Below are 20,568 nucleotides of genomic sequence, written 5' to 3'. Positions count from 1 at the left end.
TCTCACCACCCTCACTGCAAAGACCTTCTTCCTAACATCTAGTTAGAATCTCCCCTCTGCCAATTTAAATCCATTACTCCTCGTCCTGTCATTACAAGACCTCGTCAATAGTTCCTCCCCAGCCCTCCTGTAGGTCCCTTCAGATACTGGAAGGCCACTCCAAGGACTCCTCCAAGCCTTCTCCAGGCTGCAGAGCCCCAACTCTTGTAGCCTGTCCTCATAGCAGAGCTGCTGCAGCCCTCTAAGCATCTTGGTGACCCTCCTCTGGACTTGCTCTAACAGTCTGATGCCCTTCTTGTGTTTGTTCACAAGCAAATACTCCCATCTTTGGGAGCAGAAGTGATTCCTATGCTGGCCTAGTAAAGAATTAGAACATCCTTTAACACTGTGTTCAAGTACATATAGCTTTACTGGCACTTAGAATTAAAGAGCAGGACACTTAGGTCAGTAAAAGCAGCAGACCCACTACCTCTTTTTTTAATCCTGAAAAAACATTTGTTTAATATTTATAGGTTCGTTTTATGTTTGTTTGGGGTGGTTTTGCTTATTTGAATTGTGGTTTGTTTGGTTTGATTTGGTGTTCTGTTTCTAGTTTTTCCTTCCTTCCACGTTCTGTAAAACCAAGAGGCAGAGAAAAGGGCTACATATGCTAAAATACTCAGAAGTTGAATTACTTTTGGAAGTACTTATAACTGGTATCTGTAGAGCATGTTATGTAAGCACAGCTTACGGAGTCCTAAAGAAAAACTTGCTATCTTTAAACCAAAATATGCCTTTGTTTTTAAATCCAGGATGCCCAGAGGTCCCAGCAGCCTGCTGCAGCTCCGAGCCGCCCGCATCGCCCAGCCCACGAACACACACCGCCGGCCCACGGCACCCTGCGGCAAGTTCTTCTATTTCTAAGCCACCGTTTCCACTCCCGACACTTCAAAGATCGCGTCCAGCGTAACCTCCCGTCCGGGAGCTGCCCGGTGCGCGGAGCCGGCGGCCGCGTACGGCGCCTGACTCAAGAGTGGGGGAGGGCGCCTGGAGGTGCGAACGCAGCCATGGAGTTAAGCTGGCACGAAACAGAACTCCGCCCGAGGGAAGCTGCGACGGGACGAGACAGCTGGCACCGAGGATCGCCCCGGCACTCCGCACGGACACCCAGGGTGCGCCGCGCCAGGCCAGGCGCAGGGCGGAAGGCGGCTCCGGGCGCGGCGCGCACCGCCCTGCTGGCGGCCCAGGAGCGGCAGGCGGCGCCCGCTGCGGGAGCGGTGCGCGGTCCCCAGCGGCTTTAGCGAGCCATGGTGCGGCTCTACAACTTGCACCCGTTCGGGTCGCAGCGAGTAGTGCCCTGCAAGCAGGAGCCGGCGCACTTCTGCTGCGGCCGCGATGTGCTGTTCGTGGCCAGCACGGCGGCCAGCTGCAGGGTGGAGGTGTTCGCCGTGCGCGACCAGGGCCGCTGCGAGCCCCTGGGCTCCTTCGCCACGCTGGGTCCCGTGCTGCGCATGGCGCACAGCCAGGCAGGTGAGTGCCGTTCCGCTGGGTCCGGGAGTGCGCCCCTAGGACCTGTCCGGCCCGAGTGCGAGAGGAGGCCCTGCGGCTCCTGCGGGCCGGCCGGGAGAGCGGAGGGGCTTGGTCTGGGCCGGGGCGGCAGGAGGCTTAGGTGAACCGGGCGCTCGGGCTAGGCCGGGCCGGGCCGGGCGGGAGCAGGGCCTGGTGCTGCCTGCCTGGCGCTGCGCAGCGCCGCCGCCGTGGCGCAGAGCGCGGCTTTAGGAGCCGCTCGCTGTTGGCGGAAGCGCAGGGCGGCACTTGCCCAGCCACGGGCTGGTCCGAGCTGTGCGAGGGGCTGGAAATGCCCCGGCTAGTCATGAGCGTGGCCAGCACATTGGCTTTTCGGCCAGCTTCCCCCGCCCCGCTGGGAGCCTGCGTCCCTGCCCTTTGTTGTGATGGCAGAGCGCGGCGCGGGTGGGCACTGCAGCCGACCCCACGGCTCTTCGTGACTCTCTAACTTCCCCTCTTATTTAAAGAACAGAACATTTTCTCAGTAACGAATGTTTGGACCCCCTCCTGTTCTGTAATCATAACTCACTATGTGAAGTGGATTCACTTAGGAGTTTGGCTGGTTTACATACAAGCCCTTGCTTTTAACGGTGTATCAAGCGTGGTCCACCTAGCAAAGAAACTTGCCCTTGGAGTTTTGTTACAGAAAAATACTGGTGGGTGAAAATGTCTCACTTAAATTGAGAATAAAAGGTGTTCTTTGTAGTGTACTACAGCAGGTAAAGATCTCAGAAACTCATCTGTGGTTTGACGATGTATCTGTACTGCTGCTTTCTTTTAAGGAGACTATCTGGTGACCATTGAAGAAAAGAGCAGAGCCACTTTCCTAAGAGCATATACGAACTGGAGATGCATGTCTGCAGGCAGCTCTCGTGTTTGTGTTCGGATGCTTGGTCACAAGATGGAAGAGTCATACAGTGAAACCTTAAAAGAACAGATGTCAATTGTGGAAATGCCACTTTCGGATCCTCCTCTCTGCATTTCCTGTTGTCCTGTAACTGGAGATCTTCTCGTGGGCTGCAAAAACAAAGTAGTCCTGTTCTGTTTGAAGTACTTGGTCGTAAACCAGAGTTTGACTGTGTTAGACTTTGAGCGCTCCCTAATTTTACACATGGATAATGTTACTCCTGCTGAAGTGGCCTTTTGTGCCAGACATATAGCCATAACAACAGAGCTGGATGTTCTGATCCTCAAACTGGTGCAGCAGAGCGAAGAGGGGACAGAGCAACGTGCACTAGAAAAGCCTGTGAGTCAAGGTGAGTACAGGAATTAAACTTCTGAGAACCTGCTAGCCAATTCCTGCTAGTCTCAAAACAGGCTCCAAGTCATTGCCCTTCAGAAAATATTTGCAGATCCTCTTAGTACTGTCAGCTGGATGCACGAAAAGTTGCACCACCTGGAGGTGCCAGCTGAAAGTGACACTTAGATGTGCCATCGTTCTGCAGAGCCTCTCGAGATAATGCAAGCTCTACAGGCACAGAATTGGGTCCCTGTTTTGGAGTACTACCATAGGCCAAATCGAAGTGATGGTTGTTGAGTGTGCTGTGCTTGGATTAAAGCTATCCTGTCAGCGTCACTGCCCAAATACACATACGTGTCTCCTCAAAGGGATGAGTGGGGGGTCAGATAGAAGCAGCATCTCATGAACCTTGCACACTGGCTGACTTAAGAATGCTTTGTGTGCTTTTCTGTAGCTGTTAGTAGGCTCAGAACTGCATAAACAAGGTGTCAGTAAATTATCCTGTTCAGAGGTTTATCCTAGAAAGCCCAAAATTTGAGCTACTCAGTAGATTTCATTGCCATATATTGCAAGAAAACAATCCATGTGTAGTGAGGGACCACATTTCCAAAGGTATCAGATGAACACCAACAGACCTTAGGAAAATCCTTCATTTAGGAATTGAAGAAGCTTAAACCAGAAGAGCATAACCTTTTAGAAGTGGAAACTGTACCTAGAAAGAGCTTAAAGGTAACTAAGAATTATCACTTAGGTAAAGTGGTAAAGTGTGAACTGAGATGTTCTTCACTGAGTGCAGGTGCAGATCTCAACACAGCTAATGGCGTCCTGCCCCTAATTGCTTTTCATTGCTAAAACCTGAGTTGAAAAGCTCAAATTACTTTCTGAGTGCTGTTAGGATTTGCTTTGTAGAGCTCAAGTGAGTTTAAGGTACCACACCTGCCCCACACAGCTAATGGCATCCTGCCCCACACAGCTAATGGCATCCTGCCCCTAATTACTTTATATTGCTAAAACCTGAGTTGAAAAGCTCAAATTACTTTTTGAGTGCTGTTAGGATTTGCTTTGTAGAACTCAAGTGAGTTTAAGGTACCACACCTGCCTATCATAGCTGCCTTTCCCTTCTTAAGACCTCTGCAGCCAATTGATACCATTTTTTGATGGCATGTCATTTACAGCAGATGTTGCCCTGGACTTGCCTTGTAATGAGCAGTTTACCTGTTCATTTGGGAATCTTGATTTTTAGATATTCAGGCTGTGGAGGCTTACCTGAAGGATTGTTCACATCTCATGGTGTGAGGAAACCAGTGCTCACTCTAGGTAGCTGTAATTGGAGTGTTTCATTGCTGTTGTGTCACAGAATTTTCTTACTGCTGAATGCAATGGTTTGAACAATTAATACAGCCTTTTCTTTGTCAAGGTCTAAAGGATGAAGGTCCTTCCAAAGATAATTTGCAGCTTGATTTAGATGAGTTCATCATATGCCAGAAGCCAGTGGAATTGCGTGGGGAGGAGTGTAAGCTGTGTGAGGTGCCCATCACACTGGAATCCACAGAGTTACCTACTGAGGACACAAAGTGCTTCCAAGTACAGTATCTGCTTTTCAGGTATTACAAATGTGTTTCCTCCTTCATGGCTTCATTGACTGCAAAAATCATAGAATCAGTCAGGGTTGGAAGGGACCACAAGGATCATTCAGTTCCAAACCCCCTGCCATGGGCAGGGACACCCTACCCTAGAGCAGGCTGCCCACAGCCTCATCCAGCCTGGCCTTAAACACCTCCAGGGATGAAGCTTCCACCACCTCCCTGGGCAGCCTGTTCTAGGGTCTCACTACCCTCATGATGAAGAATTTATTCCTAACATCCAGTCTGAATCTCCCCATTTCCAGCTTTGTTCCATTCCCCCCAGTCCTATCACTACCTGAGAGCCTCAAAAGTCCCTCCCCAGCTTTCTTGTAGGTCCTGTTAAGATTCTAAAAGGCCCCAATAAGTTCACCTTGGAGCCTTCTACTCTCCAGGCCCCAGCTCCCTCAGTCTCTCCTCATAGCAGAGCAGCTTCAGCCCTCTGCTCATGCTTGTGGCCCTTCTCTGGACATGTTCCAGTACCTCCATATCCTTCTTGTCCCAGGGCTCCAGAACTGGACACAATACTCCAGGTGGGGTCTCACCAGTGTGGAGTAGAGGGAAAGGATCACTTCCCTCGACCTGCTGGCCACAGGAGTCAGAGTGAACTGTGGCTCATGTCTTGTTGAAAGAAAAATCCTGGTGTTTTCCCTCCTAGGGTTTGTACAAGGATGCCTCTCCCAGTTTATTTATACTTCTGCCCAGCATTACCCTGTCATAGGTGCAGAATCCAGCACTTGGACTTGTTCCATTTCATGCTGCTGTGGGTCCAGTGCTCCAAGGCCTTTTGTCTCTCAAGATTTAACCACACCTCCCAGTTTGGTATCCCCGGCAAAGCTGCTAATGATGCAGTCAACTCCTGCATCTGGGTGATTGATCAGAACTGGCCCTGGGATTGAGCCCTGAGGAATGCTGCTGGTGGCTGCTCACTAGCAGATGCAGCCCCCTTCACTGCAGCCCTTAGAACCCTGCTGCCCAGCCGGTTCTTAACCCAGTGTACCCCTAGAAGGAGCTTTACAATGAAGGATTCTTTCTTTCTCCAGCTAGCAAAGGAATTTACTGAGTTTCACAGTCCAGCAGTGAATGCCAAAGCAAAGCAGGAAGAAGGATGACACAAAGTAGGAAAGCAAAACTTGGGATGGTACCATGTTACATGCAACTCAGTTAAATAAAAAGAGAGGGGAGAAAAAACCCACACTGAGGTTCAGATCAGTTGCCACACACCTTCCAGTGATCCTAAAGCTTGACACATGTCTTGTGGACAAGCAAAGAAAGGGGATTTTTGGTGGCAAGAACTCAAGATAGCAGTCTCTAGCTGTCCTACATGCTTCTTGGCATTGCCATGCTAATTCCAGTAGGACTGCAGGTGGTTCTGAGTGTTAGAGCCTCAGCTGTGCCTGTTACAGCTGATGCTGTTGACTTGTCCAAAGTAGCTCATAGTTTCTCACCAAGGTCCCATCTTGTTTTGGACTCTTTTCTCCAGGCGTTTCACACCTGACCAGTCACCTTTTGGCTTCTGTGAGGAGACAAAGTTGCACTCTGTTCAGCTGCTCCCTGTGTACCAGACAGGTAGATATTGGATGTGAATGGATGCATTACAGCTTGTGTCACAGGAGGCCTTGGAAATAAGGAGCCTCTTCTGTTTTGTGTGCTTTTTTTCTGTGATTTGGTTTTAAATTAAGGCCTTTTCCTCTCTTTTCAATGATTTTGAGCAGCTTCTATTAACCAGAAATTCTTTTAAAGTTTTTTCCAAGTTGTACATGATCCTTGAGCTAAATATGAATTCACTATACCAGAAGAAGACAATTAAATCAGCTTTTGTTAATTCTCTGCTGATTAATTTTACATCACAAAGCAGTCACTCTTTACATTGCACTAATAAAATTACCCTCAGCCTCTCATTAGTTAGCAGTGGAAATGAGAGTAGTAAACCTTAGTAATCATTAGGATAGAGCTTTAAGTTGCAAGGGTTGAATATGGATTTTAGAGGCTCACTAATACCAGCTCAAGCCTCAGCAGCCCCATAGCAAAACTGAATGCTGTGTGTTACCAGTCAGCTCTGCTGCCTGCTCATCCACTGTATTGTGGTTGGCTGCTCGTCGAGTGCCAAAGCCTCATGTAAGTTACAGCTGACTCAAGAGAATGAACTACCTGCTCTTGAAGTCCACCTGGATTCTGTTCTCTTGTGACTGCCAGCCTTTGAGCAGAGGGGCTGTAGAATCTGACCTCAGCCTTTACCTGCTGAAGTGGCTTCATAAATGAATTCTGCCGTTCTCAGCTTTCCTTTGCCTTAAGTGAGCACCCCTGTGTTGGTGCACTGCAGCTGCAGCTCTGGATGAACATTCACCCCAGTTCACAAGTAGTTGTCTGAGGTCAGGCTGATCATTCAGTCCATGAGTGCTTAGTTGTGCTGAATCTGGCAGGACTCTTAGATGCTGCAGAATCTCCTCACTCAGTGGTACCTTTGTTAAAAATGCCTCCACAAGAGGTAAGATGACTTAGGGGTTTTTGACTTGTGCACTCATCTGACCTTCATACAGCTCTTTTTCTCTTCACTAGCTACTAACACAACCAGACAGGTTTGGCAGGGGGTTATAGGTGTCAAATTGCAATTAGGCTTGCAAAGGAATTGCCAAGTTGTCATTTATGAGGTATCAAGAATGCCTTTCTTGTTCTCACATCTAGGAAGTTCTGTGACAGCCAATGAGGAAACTGAGAACAAGAGAGAACTGCTGAGTCTCTTCTGCTTTTTCTCTTTACCTCACGTTGGATATCTCTACTCTGTTGGGAGCTCAGTAGAACTGATTTCAACTTACCAGTATTCAGAGAGGTCAGAGCAGGCAGTCCTCACTCCACAGTTCTTGCATGTCATTACAAGGTACTATGTGATTTGTTGCTGCCTTTCTCTCTGCTGCTGCTTTTTCTTGGTTTATTATTTTCCCCCAACTTCTGTGTCCTCCTCAGCCTCCTGGGACTGTCTGGGCAGGCTCACGTGGCATTGCAGCATGCCCTCCTGCTTAGGCTTCCACAAAGGGAAAAGATGTCATTCTCTGTAGTCTTGGCTGCTTGATCTCTTTAAGTCATCTTTTTTCCCCTACATCATTTTGGTGTCTTCTTTCCCTGCAGTGAGAACCTGCAGTGCTTCACAGTGCGGTGCAGCGCAGCAGCAGCTCGTGACGAGGATCCATATATTGATACAACTGAGAAGGTGCTCCTCTTGTGGTCTCACTGCAAGGATGAGGGGAGTAGCATGGCACTTGGTAGCCTTATGTTTCCTTCTGAAATCCTCTTAGTTTCTGTTGGCTGGAGCAATAAAAGAACACCCAAACTTAGCATTTTACTTTGACCTAGGGCATATTTTATTTGAATGGTGAAACAACCTGTCAGAATCATTTCAGATTCTAGCCCATGATTAGAATGCTTTAAGAAACATCAAAAGCAGAAAAGTCACTTAGATTTTAAATTAAATCCTCTGCTTTCCACAAAGATGATCCAAGGGCTGGACCATCTCTGCTATGAAGATAGGCTGAAGGAGCTGGGGTTGTTCAGCCTAGAGAAAACTCTGAGGGGACATTGGAAGCTGCTTCCACTACTTGAAGGGATCCTACAGGAAGGCTGGAGAGGGAGTTTTCATCAAGGTGTCTAGCAGTAGGATGAGGGGGAATGGTTTGAAGCTAAAGTTTAGATTGAAAACCTTAGCTCCACATAGCACTACCATGCAGCAGTACTACTCACTGTGTTATTTACAGAGAGACCCCACCTCGAATACTGCCTCCAGTTCTGGTGTCCTCAGCAAAAGAAGGACACAGAGCTGGTGGAAAGAGTTCAGAGGGGGCCACAAAGACGATCCAAGGGCTGGAGCATCTCTGCTGTGAGGATAGGTTGAGGGAGCTGGGGCTGGTCAGCCTGGTGAAAAAAAGACTCAGGGGGGCCCTTAATGCTGCCTGCCAGAACCTGAGGGGATCCTACAGGAAGGCTGCAGAGGGACCTTTCAAAAGGGTGTCTAGAAACAGGACAGGGGGGAAGCTTTGAAGCAGAGGGAGAGTAGGTTTTAACTGCATCTTAGGGAGTCCTTCAGTGCAAGGATGGTGAGACTCTGGAATAGTTTTCCCAGGAATGCTGTGGCTGCCTCCTCCCTGAGGGTGTTCAAGGCCAGGTTAGATGAAGCCTTGAGCAGCCAAGTCTTGTTGAGAGGTGTCCCTGCCCATGGTGGGGAGGTTGGAGTAGATGATCTCTGAGGTCCCTTCCCGCCTAAGCTGTTCTATGACAAGCTGACACTAAAAACAGTCACTGTCTTTTAGCTTTGAGTGTTTGCTTAAGCAAGAGTGAAAATACTCAGAACTATGACATCATAGACAATTTAACAGTGGGTACAGGCAGTTCTGAGGTCCCCATGGAGTCATCTTGAGGTTGAACAACCCCAGCTTCCTCAGCTTATCCTCATAGCAGAGGTGCTTCAACCCTTGGATCGTCTTTGTGACCCTCCTCTCGACTTGCTCCAACATCTCTGGGTCCTTCATATGCTGTGGACACCCAAACTGGACACAGTTTTGATAGGTAGACAAAGGTTAAACTTTAGGGTTTAGTACATACTAATAGAGCTCACCAAACAATCACTTTGTTTTTCAGGCTTGCCCACCCCTGGCACTGGATGTCTGCACATTAAGAATGCAGCTTTTTATAGGGCCAAGAGCTCTCTGTCACTTCAAGAACCACATCATTCTTTTGACTAAGGCAGTCACAGAGGATATTACTGAAAGAAGAAAGCCTGCAAGGAGGATGCTGTAAGGATTTGTGTCTTTTGGGGAGGGGATGTTTATAGCTCTGTGTACAGTGCTGAGTTTGTGGGTGTTTGAGCTGGAGAAAGGTTACTCTGTGAAAGAACTGTTTTAGTGCACAAGAGCAGAAAGCAGGCATACTTTTTTTTCCAGTTCTGTTAGCAGACAGAAGAAATGAGGATAGGGTCACAAATCCTGGATGTAAAAATTACTCAAGATTATTAAAAACCCTTCATTTGCATGGGCAATATTAACATTACAAAAGGGTATCTGAGAAGAAAACAATATTTTGAGTGACAAAAATATGTAGGAGTCTTCAAGCTGCAGGCTTGAAGCCCAGAATGGAAATGTCTTGCATTGCTACAGTGATCCATGATGAGAGAAGGACCAGACTTTGTCCCAGGGTTCTTCATGTAGCCTGTATGTAGCCAGAGGCACTTTTATCTGTTCCTGTGAGAGCTGCTGTTCTCAGTGGTTTTGTGAGGGCTCTACATAAATCAGCTGTGCAGCTATTCCAAAATCACCTTGATTAAAGTTAGTTCATGAACAGTTCTGGGCTCCTCAATTCAAGAGAGATGTTGAGGTGCTGGAACATGTCCAGAGAAGGGTGGTGAAGCTGGTGAGGAGCCTGGAGCACAAACCCTACAAGGAGAGGCTGAGGGAGCTGGGGGTGTGCAGCCTGCAGAAGAGGAGGCTCAAGGCAGAGCTCATTGCTGTCTACAGCTACCTGAAGGGAGGTTGTAGCCAGGTGGGGTTGGGCTCTTCTGCCAAGCAACCAGCAACAGAACAAGGGGACACAGTGTGAAGCTGTGCCAAGGGAAGTATAGGCTGGATGTTAGGAGGAAGTTGTTGGCAGAGAGAGTGATTGGCATTGGAATGGGCTGCCCAGGGAGGTGGTGGAGTCACCATCCCTGGAGGTGTTGAAGAAAAGACTGGCTGGGGCACTTAGTGCCATGGTCTGGTTGATTGGCTAGGGCTGGGTGCTAGGTTGGGCTGGATGAGCTTGGAGCTCTCTTTCAACCTGGTTGATTCTATGATTCTGACAAAAGTGGGAGAGCTGTATCTGGTCAAAGAGTCATTGGAACCAGTATTGCTTCTGCCTTCTGTAAAGAACACAGCTTGTAGAAGTCCTGACCTGCTCCACACCAGCATTTGGAAACAGAATTGTAAATATTTTGAGGTCCCTTCTAGCCCCTAACATTCTATGATCTGATACCACCTGGTGTTAAGCCCAGGAGAAGGTGTCTGTTCCCATTATGATTTGCATCCACAGCTTTAGCTCTCAAGTATTGTCTAGCCTGCAAACATACTTATTTATGCATTTAAATGAGCAAGTGTGTGTGGCTGTATAATATTTGGACACTGATAACTCTTTTACTTCCCTCTAGTTCCAGGAAGGCTGAAAGCATCAAATCCAGAACAAATTCTGAGTCAGAGCCTGGCTGGAATTTATATATTATAAACACTGTTTCAACAGTTCAGCTTTACAGAGAAATGGTATTGTCCAGCTCCTGCTTTTCTTGTTTGCTGACTAAAAATAAGTACTGTTAATTAACCTCTGATGCATGCCATTGCTGACTGTACTGTAACACATTCCTGGCAAGAGCTTGGAACCCTGTTTCAAATGTGGGTGGTTGTGTAGATCCCTGATTTTTCCAGCAGCCTAAGCATGCTATGAGGAGAGGCTGGGGGTGCTGGGGTTGTTTAGCCTGGAGAAGAGGAGGCTCAGGGGTGACCTCATTGCTGTCTACAACTACCTGAAGGGACCTTGTAGCCAGGTGGGGAGTGGTCTCTTCTCCCAGGCAACCAGCAATAGAACAAGGGGACACAGTCTCAAGTTGTGCCGGGGGTAGGTATAGGCTGGATGTTAGGAAGAAGTTCTTCCCAGAGAGAGTGATTGGCATTGGAATGGGCTGCCCAGGGAGGTGATGGAGTCGCTGTCCCTGGAGGTCTTCAAGAGGAGACTGAATGAGACACTTAGTGCCATGGTCTAGTTGACTGGATGGGGCTGGGGGATAGGTTGGACTGGATGATCTTGGAGGTCTCTTCCAACCTGGTTGATTTCTGTGATTCTAAATGTTCTGTGTCTGTTCTAGGTAGACTATAGCAGAACTTATGAGAATGTAAAAACTGAGAGTTGCATCCATCTGCTAAGTGAAGCTCACTTGCTGGTGAGAGCAGCTATCATGGACCCTTGTTTCCTGAAATCAGATGAGAAAGAAGAACTTCTGAGAGCTTTCAAGGAAAGCTGTGCCTTCTTAGGAGACTGCTACAGCAGGTAGGTTTTAGGTCATAGAACCATGGAATCACTAAGGCTGGAAAAGACTTGAAGATCATTGAGTCTAACTGTAACCCAGCTACCATGACCATTAGACCATAGAATCATAGAGTCAACAAGGTTGGAAGAGACCTCCAAGATCATCCAGTCCAACCTGTCCCATACCCTGAAGCACCACATCTAAAGCTCAAGAGAGCTCCTGCAAGGATAGCAACTCCACCACCTCCCTGGGCAGCCTGTTGCAATACCTCACCACTCTCTCAGTGAAGAAGTTCTTCCAATGTCCAATCTGAACCTCCCCTGGCAAAAGTGAGCTTTTGTTTCCAATAATGTCACCTCAGAACAAAAATCCTTCATTCTTTGCTGTTTTACACTAATATATATGTAAAGGGTCATGGAGCACTGGAACAGGCTGCACAGGGAGGTTGTGGAGTCTCCTTCTCTGGAGACTTTCAAGACCCAGCTGGATGTGTTCCTGTGCGAGCTGAGCTAGGTTCTATGGTCCTGCTCTGGTAGGGAGGTTCGATTTGATGATTAATGATCTGTGGAGGTCCCTTCCAACCCCTAACATCCTCTGATCCTGTGATATATGGCAAAGATAGATGCATATATTTATAATATATACATAATTCTGCAATGTAGATCTTTAAGTTGTACAAAACCAGTTTGATCTAAGCAATCTCTTCAGCTTTTGGTTGTCTTGATTGTCACTGACCACAGAACACAACATCACAGTGAATACAGGTTTAAAACTGGATGTTAGGAAGAAGTTCTTAACAGTGAGGGTGGTGAGACACTGGCACAGGTTGCCCAGGGAGGTTGTGGATCACAGAAGCACAGAATGTGGTCTTTGATCACATTTTGTGCTTCTGTGATCCACAACCTCCCTGCTGATTTTCAAGGCCAGGTTGGATGAGGCCTTGAGTGACCTGTTTCACTGGGAGGTGTCTCTGCCTATGGCTTGGGGGGGTTGGAACTGGATGATCTTTGAGGTCCCTTCCAACTAAACCATTCTATGATTCTATAATACAAGCTGTGCATTTGCAGGTATTGTGTCTGCAGCTTTGTCTGATGTATTGATTTAGTTCTTAAAACCAGTGATGACAGAAGCATTGCCCTTGGTTGTTTTGACCCTTTTCTCCTCTCCCTCTCTGTTGCTCTCAGGTTTGACACAAAGGATTACCACCTTGCTTTGCCCTACTACAGAATGTCAGGTTTATCCATGACTGAAGTTTTAAAGAGGCTGGTTTCAGAAGGTGATGAAATGCAGACATATGAGAAAGGATTTATATTCTACTTAAGTCACTCTCTTAATGAAGACTTAAATGAAGAATTAAGTAAGGTAGAAACCAGTTTGGTTTGTCTCCTTAACCTATTGATTTAGTTCTGGTGTTAAGAACTGTGTATCAGGTTTTCATTTCATTTCCTTTGAAAATGTTGAGTGTCTTACAAAGGTTTGCAGTTGGTTTTCACCTGGCTTTTAGTTTCTTTGTTTACTGTTGACAAAATAGCAAAGAGCACTTAGGCTGCTTTGGGCTGCTCACTTGATTTGGCTATCATGATGCTTGCTGATAATGATCTGATTCCTACCTGCACACACAGACACTTCCTGATAGGAAAGCTCTGCCTGTGTTTAAGGCCAAGCTGGATGAGGCTCTGGCCAGCCTGATCTAGGATAGGTTGTCCCTGCCCATGGCAGGGGGGTTGGAACTGGATCATCTTTGTGGTCCCTTCCAACCCTGACTGATTCTATGATCCTAAATGTCTTTCTTCTGACGTGTCTGTCACAAACCCTCCTGTTTCTTTGAGTCCTGACGAATGTAAGGGTGGTAAAACCAATTCACTGTGGTGGTGGTGGATGTTTTCCTAGCACCACACAATACAGGCTGAATCACTGCCACTTTACCTTTGCTTTTGTCAGTAGAGAGTTTTTCTCTCTACTGGCAGGAAGTTGTACTTGTTTGTGTTATGAACAACCAAACCACTTCAGCAACACTTTGATATGCCATGGGAGACTGTTTATCCAGAAGGGTCTAAACTGCCACATGGCTTTTATTTCAACAGGAATCAGCAAATAAAGTGCTCCAGATATTCCATCTTGCTGATCCTGGGCAGCTGCCTCATATCCTCTGCAGCCCCTGCATGAGAAATGTATGTCCTTTGACAGCTGTGCAGTGTCTTCAGAAGATAGAAAAGACTATGCCCTCGGTGGTCCTGACGCTTGCCAAGGCTTTCATGGCTCTGAAAATGGGAGACCTGACCATGTATGAACGTGAGATGGACTCCTACAAGGAGGTAAAGTGTGCCAAAGCAGGCAAAGCCCAGGTCAGTAGGTTTGGCTTATAGTTCAAGTCTCACCACTGAGGGTGGTGAGACAGAAAGAGGTTTCTGTGGCTGTTTGAGGTAGATTTCTAGCTCAGACATAAAAGAACTAAGAAAACTTAGAAGTGGAGGCTCTGAGTGGAGAGGTGAACGTTGTAGGGATAGTTCATATAACTTCATTGGAACATCAAGAGCTTTATGTATAGGCTGGATGTTAGAAGGAAGTTCTTCACAGAGAGAGTGATTGGCATTGGAATGGGCTGCCCAGGGAGGTGATGGAGTCACCATCCCTGGAGGTGTTCAAGAAAAGCCTGGATGAGGCACTTAGTGCCATGGTCTGGTTGATTGGATAGGGCTGGGTGCTAGGTTGGACTGGGTGATCTTGGAGGTCTCTTCCAACCTGCTTGATTCTGTGATTCTATGTCTGGAAGCCCAGCTTGGACCTTCCCCTTGCTACTGCTTCTGCTGTGCTTGCTGCTGTCTTCCCCTGCTGCTGTTTTGGCTGCTGCTTTTGCTGCTTTGCCGCCACCTGACCCCTTCCCCATCTTCCTTAAGGTTATGATGTTTCTGTAGTAGTTTATTCTCCTTATGCTGTTAGATTTAAACTATAAGAGATACAATGTCATTTTTCCTGACTTTCCAAAAATCTTTATTCTGTGGAACCAAAGCTCTTAAACCTTAAGATCAGACCAGGACCTACTTCAGTGCTATCAGTGTAAGAACTCCACATCAAGGAGGGCAAATGCTGGGCTTTGCTGTAGCTGTTTACATGTGGCTTTAGGCTGAGACTAATGTGGAAATTACTTCTTGTAATACAGACTCTGAGAGCAAGGCAGCAGAGGTCTTAAAAGCTTATAAAATAAGATGGTAACTGTTCCAAAGTCAGATATGCTATGGTAGAAGCCCTGGAGAGCTTTATAGTGCTTCTGGGCATCACCTGCCCCCCCCCCACACAACGAATTCACCCAGACTAGAGTCAGCCAGCTGGAAGTTAAGGAATGAAGCTTTATAAATGCAGCTTAGCACAGCATCCAAGCAGGTATTTACATCATACAACAATCATTTACAACTCTATCCAGTTATATACAAGTTAAAAGTAATACAGAAACACAGTACCCATCCCAGCAGCCAGTGCCCAGGAGGGGCTCCCAACCACCCCTCCACCTTCTGTCCACCCCCTCCCACCCTCTCCTTTGTCTCAGGTTCTCTCTGTTAAGTGCAAAGTGAGTTGGAGGAGGTTAGAAGGGGGATTAAGAAGCAGAAGGTTGGTTGGAAAGTGTACAGGGTCAGGAAGAAGGGGCAGTGCAGCAGAGACTCTCTCATCTATGTTTGTGTCGGTGCTTTCCTCCCGCTCAGCAGAGCAAAAGGGTGATGCAGACATCACCTTACTTTCCTTTTTCACAGCCAATGATCTCACTTCTCTCATTAAAATAGTTCAATTAGCCTCAAACCAGCACAGCTTTTAAAGGACTTTCAGAATCTGCAAGGAGCCTACAAAAAAAGCTGGGGAGGGACTTTTCAGGCTCACAGGGAGTGACAGGACTGGGGGGAATGGAACAAAGCTGGAGGTGGGTAGGTTCAGGCTGGACATGAGGAGGAAGTTGTTGAGCATGAGAGTGGTGAGAGCCTGGAATGGGTTGCCCAGGGAGGTGGTTGAGACTCCATCCCTGGAGGTGTTTAAGGCCAGGCTGGATGAGGCTGTGGGTAGCCTGCTCTAGGGTAGGGTGTCCCTGCCCATGGCAGGGGGCTTAGAACTGGCTGCTCCTTGTGGTCCCTTCCAACCCTGACTGATTCTGTGATTCTATTCTATTAATTACCAGGTGGGAACTGTGGAGAGTTGTCCCAGCAGTGCTGTTTGGCACCACCTACATCTTGGTTGTGGCACAATCAAGTGAAACAACCACGTTGTGAGCAAGCACGCACTTTGCACAGCATAGATGTTAGAGGATTAGGTGGCTGGGGTTTGAGTGCTGAGGGTTGGTTTAGGAGGGTTTTTTGCTGTTATTGTAGAAAATAACTCTGTCAGAAAGAGAAGAGAAGAGAGTTTTCATGCACAGCAGGGTGGAACCTGAGTTTTCCCTCCAGGCCTGCTTTATACTCCCTGTGTAATTCATTTAAGCTGTTTAGGCATAACTTTCCCACTGACTTCTAAGTGGAAATAGTCTTGTCATGCTTACATTCAAAAGCACTCAGATGAGCAGGAGCAGGTTACTGCCTCACCTCATGCAGCACATTTTGATCCCTGTTTCAGAGATATTTTTAGTAAAAAACATACTTAAACTTAGTAATCTCCTGAAATTGCAGCCTGTGGTCGTTCAAAACACCAACTGTATTGGATGGCTTGGATTTTAGAGTGAAATTTGTCTTTCTGTGGTGGTTTAAAGCCAGCCAGTAGCTGAGTTCTACACAGCTGCTCACTCCCTTACCCCCCACTCTCTTGGGATGCACAGGAGAAAAATGGTAAAACCTGTGGGTTGAATAGAGCAGCACCAAGAGGGATGGAAGAACAGTAATAAGACTGCTGGTGCTGAAGTGACGTGTAAAGTATGTGATGCTGGACACGAGCACTCCTACCCAGCCAGCAGACCTCACCTTTCCTCCACAGCCCTGGCCAGCTCTTCCCTTGTCTAGCAGGTAGCAAATCCCCCATTGGCTGCTCAGGGTCACAGAATTAACCAGGTTGGAAAAGACCTCTAAGATAACCATTCTAATTAACTAAGCCATGGCACTAAATACCTCACCCAGCCTCTTCTTAAACACCTCTAGGGATAGTGTCGCTACCACCTCCCTGGGCAGACCATTCCAATGCCAGTCACTCCCTCTGGCAAGAATTTCCTCCTAACATTCAGCCTGAACCTGCCCTGGTGCAGCTTGAGACTGTGTCCCCTTGTTCTGTTGCTGATTGCCTGGGAGAAGAGCCCAACCCCACCTGGCTACAACCTCCCTTCAGGTAGTTGTCTGCCCTGAGCCTCCTCTTCTGCAGGCTGCACACCCCCCAGCTCCCTCAGCTTCTCCTCACAGGGCTGTGCTCCAGGCCCCTCACCAGCTTTGATGCCCTTCTCTGGACATGTTTAATCTTAAGATGTCCAGTGGGGTGTGCCCCTTCCAGCTCCTTGTGAAAATCAACCTTCCTGTCAAGCTTGGGGCATTCAGGTAGGACCAGCCTGTGCCTCTCAGTGCTCAAGGGCACAGCCTGTTGCATGGGAGTCACTGCTCCAGCAGCAGGTTTGGAGCTTGCTCTCTGCAGAGCTGTTCTGTCCTTGGTAGAAAGGGTTTTAGTGCCTTCCCCTCGCTTGTCTTTGTTGCATCACTGCGTGAGGAAGTACTGAGTGTGCTGAGTTGTGTTGTGTGGGTCGAGTTCTTTACCTGCTTTACACCTGCCTGTGCTTGCAGACAGTGCTGGCTTGTGGCTTCGTTGGGCAGCCAAAGCTCCTGCTGCAGAGGAAGGAAGGAATTGTTACGCCGACAGAGTTCGCCCTTCACCTGAAGGAGCTGCAGCCTGGTTTGCTGGTGGCTGCCACTGTGGCTTTACATGAGAACAGTAAAATCGAGCTGGAAGAAGCAGATACCTTCTTCAAGGTGGGTGTGTGATCATTCCTTGCTTCTGTTTTTCTTATAGTGGTGTTGTTATGGGTAAGCAAAGCAGCTGTGGTTGCTCCTCCACTCAGATTTCAGCATTTAGTCACTGAAGAGGTAGAAACTGGTTAAACACTGATGAAATCAAGGAAAAAAATCCATGAAGTTCTTTGTGTGGACCTTGGCATTTGACTAGAGAATACCCTGATCTCAGAGCTCTTTCAGTAGCTTCCTGAAGCTGCTGAATTTAGCAGGATTTAGATAAATCCCTTTCAAAAGCTCATGGTGAAGAAATCATTGGGATTGAAACATACTTCTGGAGAATCAGATTTCATTTGGAAGGCTAACTTTCTGGCAGAAGACTGGATCCTTGCAGTTTATGAGAAGAAAGAGAAACAACAGCTTTTTCTAGTGTCACTGAAGTTTTCTTTATTCCTTTTTTCTTTACAAGGCATAAAACAATTTGGGTTAAAACCACCTGCTCTTAATGTAGCTGTGGTGCAGTCTTGTACCTGTTACTGTGACAGGCCTCTACCAGAAGCACTAAGTCATGAAACTCACCTTAGAGCAAGTGGTGGCAACCAAGTGAAGTCCTTTTCACTGACACACCAGACCTTAAAGCATCTCTCTTGTGGATCACGGATGTCAGGGGTTGGAAGGGACCCAAAGAGATCATCGAGTTCAACCCCCTGCCAGAGCAGGACCATACAGTCTAGCTCAGGGCACAGAGGAACACATCCAGACAGGCCTGGAAAGGCTCCAGAGAAGGAGACTCCACAGCCTCTCTGGGCAGCCTGTGCCAGTGCTCTGGATCTTTCCAGTGAAGAAGTTCCCCTTTGTGCTGAGCTGGAACCTCCTGTGCTGCAGCTTCCATCCATTGCTCCTTGTCCTATCCCAGGGAGCAGTGAGCAGAGCCTGTCCACACTCCCTCCTGACCTCCATCCCTCAGATATTTATAGACATTTATTATATGTCCTCTCAGTCCTCTCTTCTCCAGACTAAACAGCCTCAGGTCCCTCAGCTTCTCATCAGGCAGTGCTCCAGTCCCCTCATCATCCTTATAGCCCTCTCTTAGATCCTCTCCAGCAGATCTCTGTCCCTCTTCAACTGGGGAGCCCAAAATTGAAGGCAGTACTCAAGATGAGGTCTCACCAGGGCAGAGTAGAGGGGGAGGAGAACCTCCCTTGATCTGCTGGATGCACTCTTCTTAATGCACCCCAGAATCCCAGTGGCCCTCTTGGCCACAAATGGCCTAACATTATGCCCACCTGAGCTGCACAGCATGGATGAGCAGAGGGCTGGAGCACCTCTGCTATGGAGACAGACTGAGGGAGTTGGGGCTGTTCAGTCTGGAGAAGAGAAGGCTCCAAGGAGGCCTTGTTGTGGCCTTCCAGTATCTGAAGAGGGCCACAAGAGCACTGGTGAGGGACTGTTTAGGATGTCAGGTAGTAGGAGTGGGGGGAATGAAGCAAAACTAAAGTGGGTAGGTTTAGATCAGACATTAGGAAGAAGTTCTTCACCGTGAGGGTGGTGAGACACTGGCACAAGTTACCTGGGGAGGAGGTGGAGGCCTCATCTGTGCAAGTTTTTAAGGCCAGGCTGGATGAGGCTGTGAGCAGCTTGATCTAGTGAGAGGTGTCCCTGCCCATGGTAGGGGACTTGGAGCTAGACAATCCTTGAGGTCCCTTCCAGCCCTGACAGTTCTATGATTCTGTGATCTCTTCATGCCCTTCAGATTCTTCTCTTGAAGATACCTGCTTGGCTATTGTCATACCTAAAACTCCTCCAAATTGGCAATCTGTAAGTACTTGCTGACAATCTGCTGATGGTTTTAGGCAGTGGAGGAAACCATTCCCTGAACTTTACACTTTGCCTAGAACTGCATTATGCAGAGTCTCATGCAGTAGAGATGGATCAGGCCAAAAAAGGACCCAAAATTCTGCTTGTGAAAGTGACAGACTGTTCCTGCTGTCTCTCCTGTTGCTATTAATTGGCATAGTCTGTGCTAATTGCCATCTAACGTTTTTGTTCCCAGATGCTGTGCAGTACCAGTGAAAACACTGTTCCTCAGCTCTTGGTGGATTTTTGGGAAGCTCTTCTTGTAGTATGCTCTCAGGAAGAAGTGCTCCAGGAGCTGTTATTGAGGGTTACTTCTCAGTATGTTTGGAGGATATCAAAGCAGCAACTTCCTGAGACTGAGCCATTGAAAACAGCAGAGGATCTGGTAAGTACAGCACTCAGAGCAAGGTCTGTGCTGCTTTGTCCCTCCAAGATCTATCCAAATACTTCTAATTCTGAGCAGTTTGTCTCTTGAAAAAAACAAAGCTGAAAACAAATAAGGCAGTGCAAGAAAAACATCTGATCTTAACAGACAGATACTGCCAGCTCTGGGGAGTCATGCTCTGGCAAATGGAATTCCAATAGCAGTGTCAGCTCTGGGTGGAAGTAGGAGGCTAAAATGAAACAATGAGGCTTTGTCAGGTGGAGTCTTTGCAGTGTTACAAAGCTGCCATTAAATGAGAATGGGAAATCCAAAAGAGACACTTGAAGAGAAGTTTCCAGTCTGTTGTTAAGTTGCATGAATCAGGAGGAGGAGGAGGAGCTGCTTTTGCAAAGGAGGCTATTTGAGAGCAAAATTTCCTTCACTCGTGGTGGTGTGCACATGGAGCTGTCACTAACAGAACTATTTCTTTTATTGCAACTCAATGCTCTCTTGTATAGGTAAACTCCTGTGAGCATTATGGGCTGATTTTCCCATGGGTGACTTCCATAATGGCAGTGGGATCCCCAGCTGGCAAAGATGGCCACGAAGATCTCTCCAAACTGCAGGTATAAAGCTCTCCATCTCACTCTTTACAGCTTAGGCCCATTCTGCAGATGTTCATGTGTCTGAGCAACTTTGTCTAGCAGACTCCTCCTTCCATCCCAGGTTATCCAGGTGGAACTGAAAGGCCTGTTGAAATGATGGAATTAAAACCACTGAGGCAATATGATGATGATAACAATGAGCCTTACATTTTCAGTCTTCTCCCAACTTGCTTCCTCAGTTTTCAGTGGCATTTATTAGAAAGTAATGTTGCTCTGAAATCAAGGACTTGGGGGTGCTGGTGAGTGAGAAGCTTAATATGAGCCACCAGTGTACACCTGCAGCCCAGAAAGCCAACTGTAGCCTGGACTGCATCAAGAGAAGTGTGGCCAGCAGGTTGA

At 47.5% G+C, this 20,568-nt stretch overlaps 1 protein-coding gene across 2 annotated transcripts in view; it reads left to right on the top strand.

Annotated features, from left to right (window-relative positions):
• Positions 1-1,242: 1,242 nt before the first annotated feature.
• HPS3 (HPS3 biogenesis of lysosomal organelles complex 2 subunit 1) overlaps positions 1,243-20,568 on the top strand; it is a 23,243-nt gene continuing 3,917 nt past the window's right edge. The window contains exons 1-14 of one of the 2 annotated variants that reach the window (XM_064165315.1): positions 1,243-1,509; positions 2,328-2,801; positions 4,203-4,389; positions 5,891-5,976; positions 7,093-7,285; positions 7,534-7,615; positions 9,037-9,191; positions 10,574-10,682; positions 11,282-11,463; positions 12,628-12,805; positions 13,528-13,758; positions 17,179-17,364; positions 19,397-19,585; positions 20,083-20,190. In XM_064165315.1, coding sequence (XP_064021385.1) covers positions 1,287-1,509; positions 2,328-2,801; positions 4,203-4,389; positions 5,891-5,976; positions 7,093-7,285; positions 7,534-7,615; positions 9,037-9,191; positions 10,574-10,682; positions 11,282-11,463; positions 12,628-12,805; positions 13,528-13,758; positions 17,179-17,364; positions 19,397-19,585; positions 20,083-20,190 — 2,583 coding nt within the window. In that variant the 5' untranslated portion in view covers positions 1,243-1,286. Of the gene's footprint in view, positions 1,510-1,972; positions 2,202-2,327; positions 2,802-4,202; positions 4,390-5,890; positions 5,977-7,092; positions 7,286-7,533; positions 7,616-9,036; positions 9,192-10,573; positions 10,683-11,281; positions 11,464-12,627; positions 12,806-13,527; positions 13,759-17,178; positions 17,365-19,396; positions 19,586-20,082; positions 20,191-20,568 lie in introns of those variants that run through there. The other variant, XM_064165316.1, reaches the window with a different exon arrangement.

Source organism: Pogoniulus pusillus, chromosome 26 (assembly GCF_015220805.1).
Source record: "Pogoniulus pusillus isolate bPogPus1 chromosome 26, bPogPus1.pri, whole genome shotgun sequence".
Taxonomy (NCBI): Eukaryota; Metazoa; Chordata; class Aves; order Piciformes; family Lybiidae; genus Pogoniulus; species Pogoniulus pusillus.
This window is presented reverse-complemented; position numbering and strand designations above follow the sequence as displayed.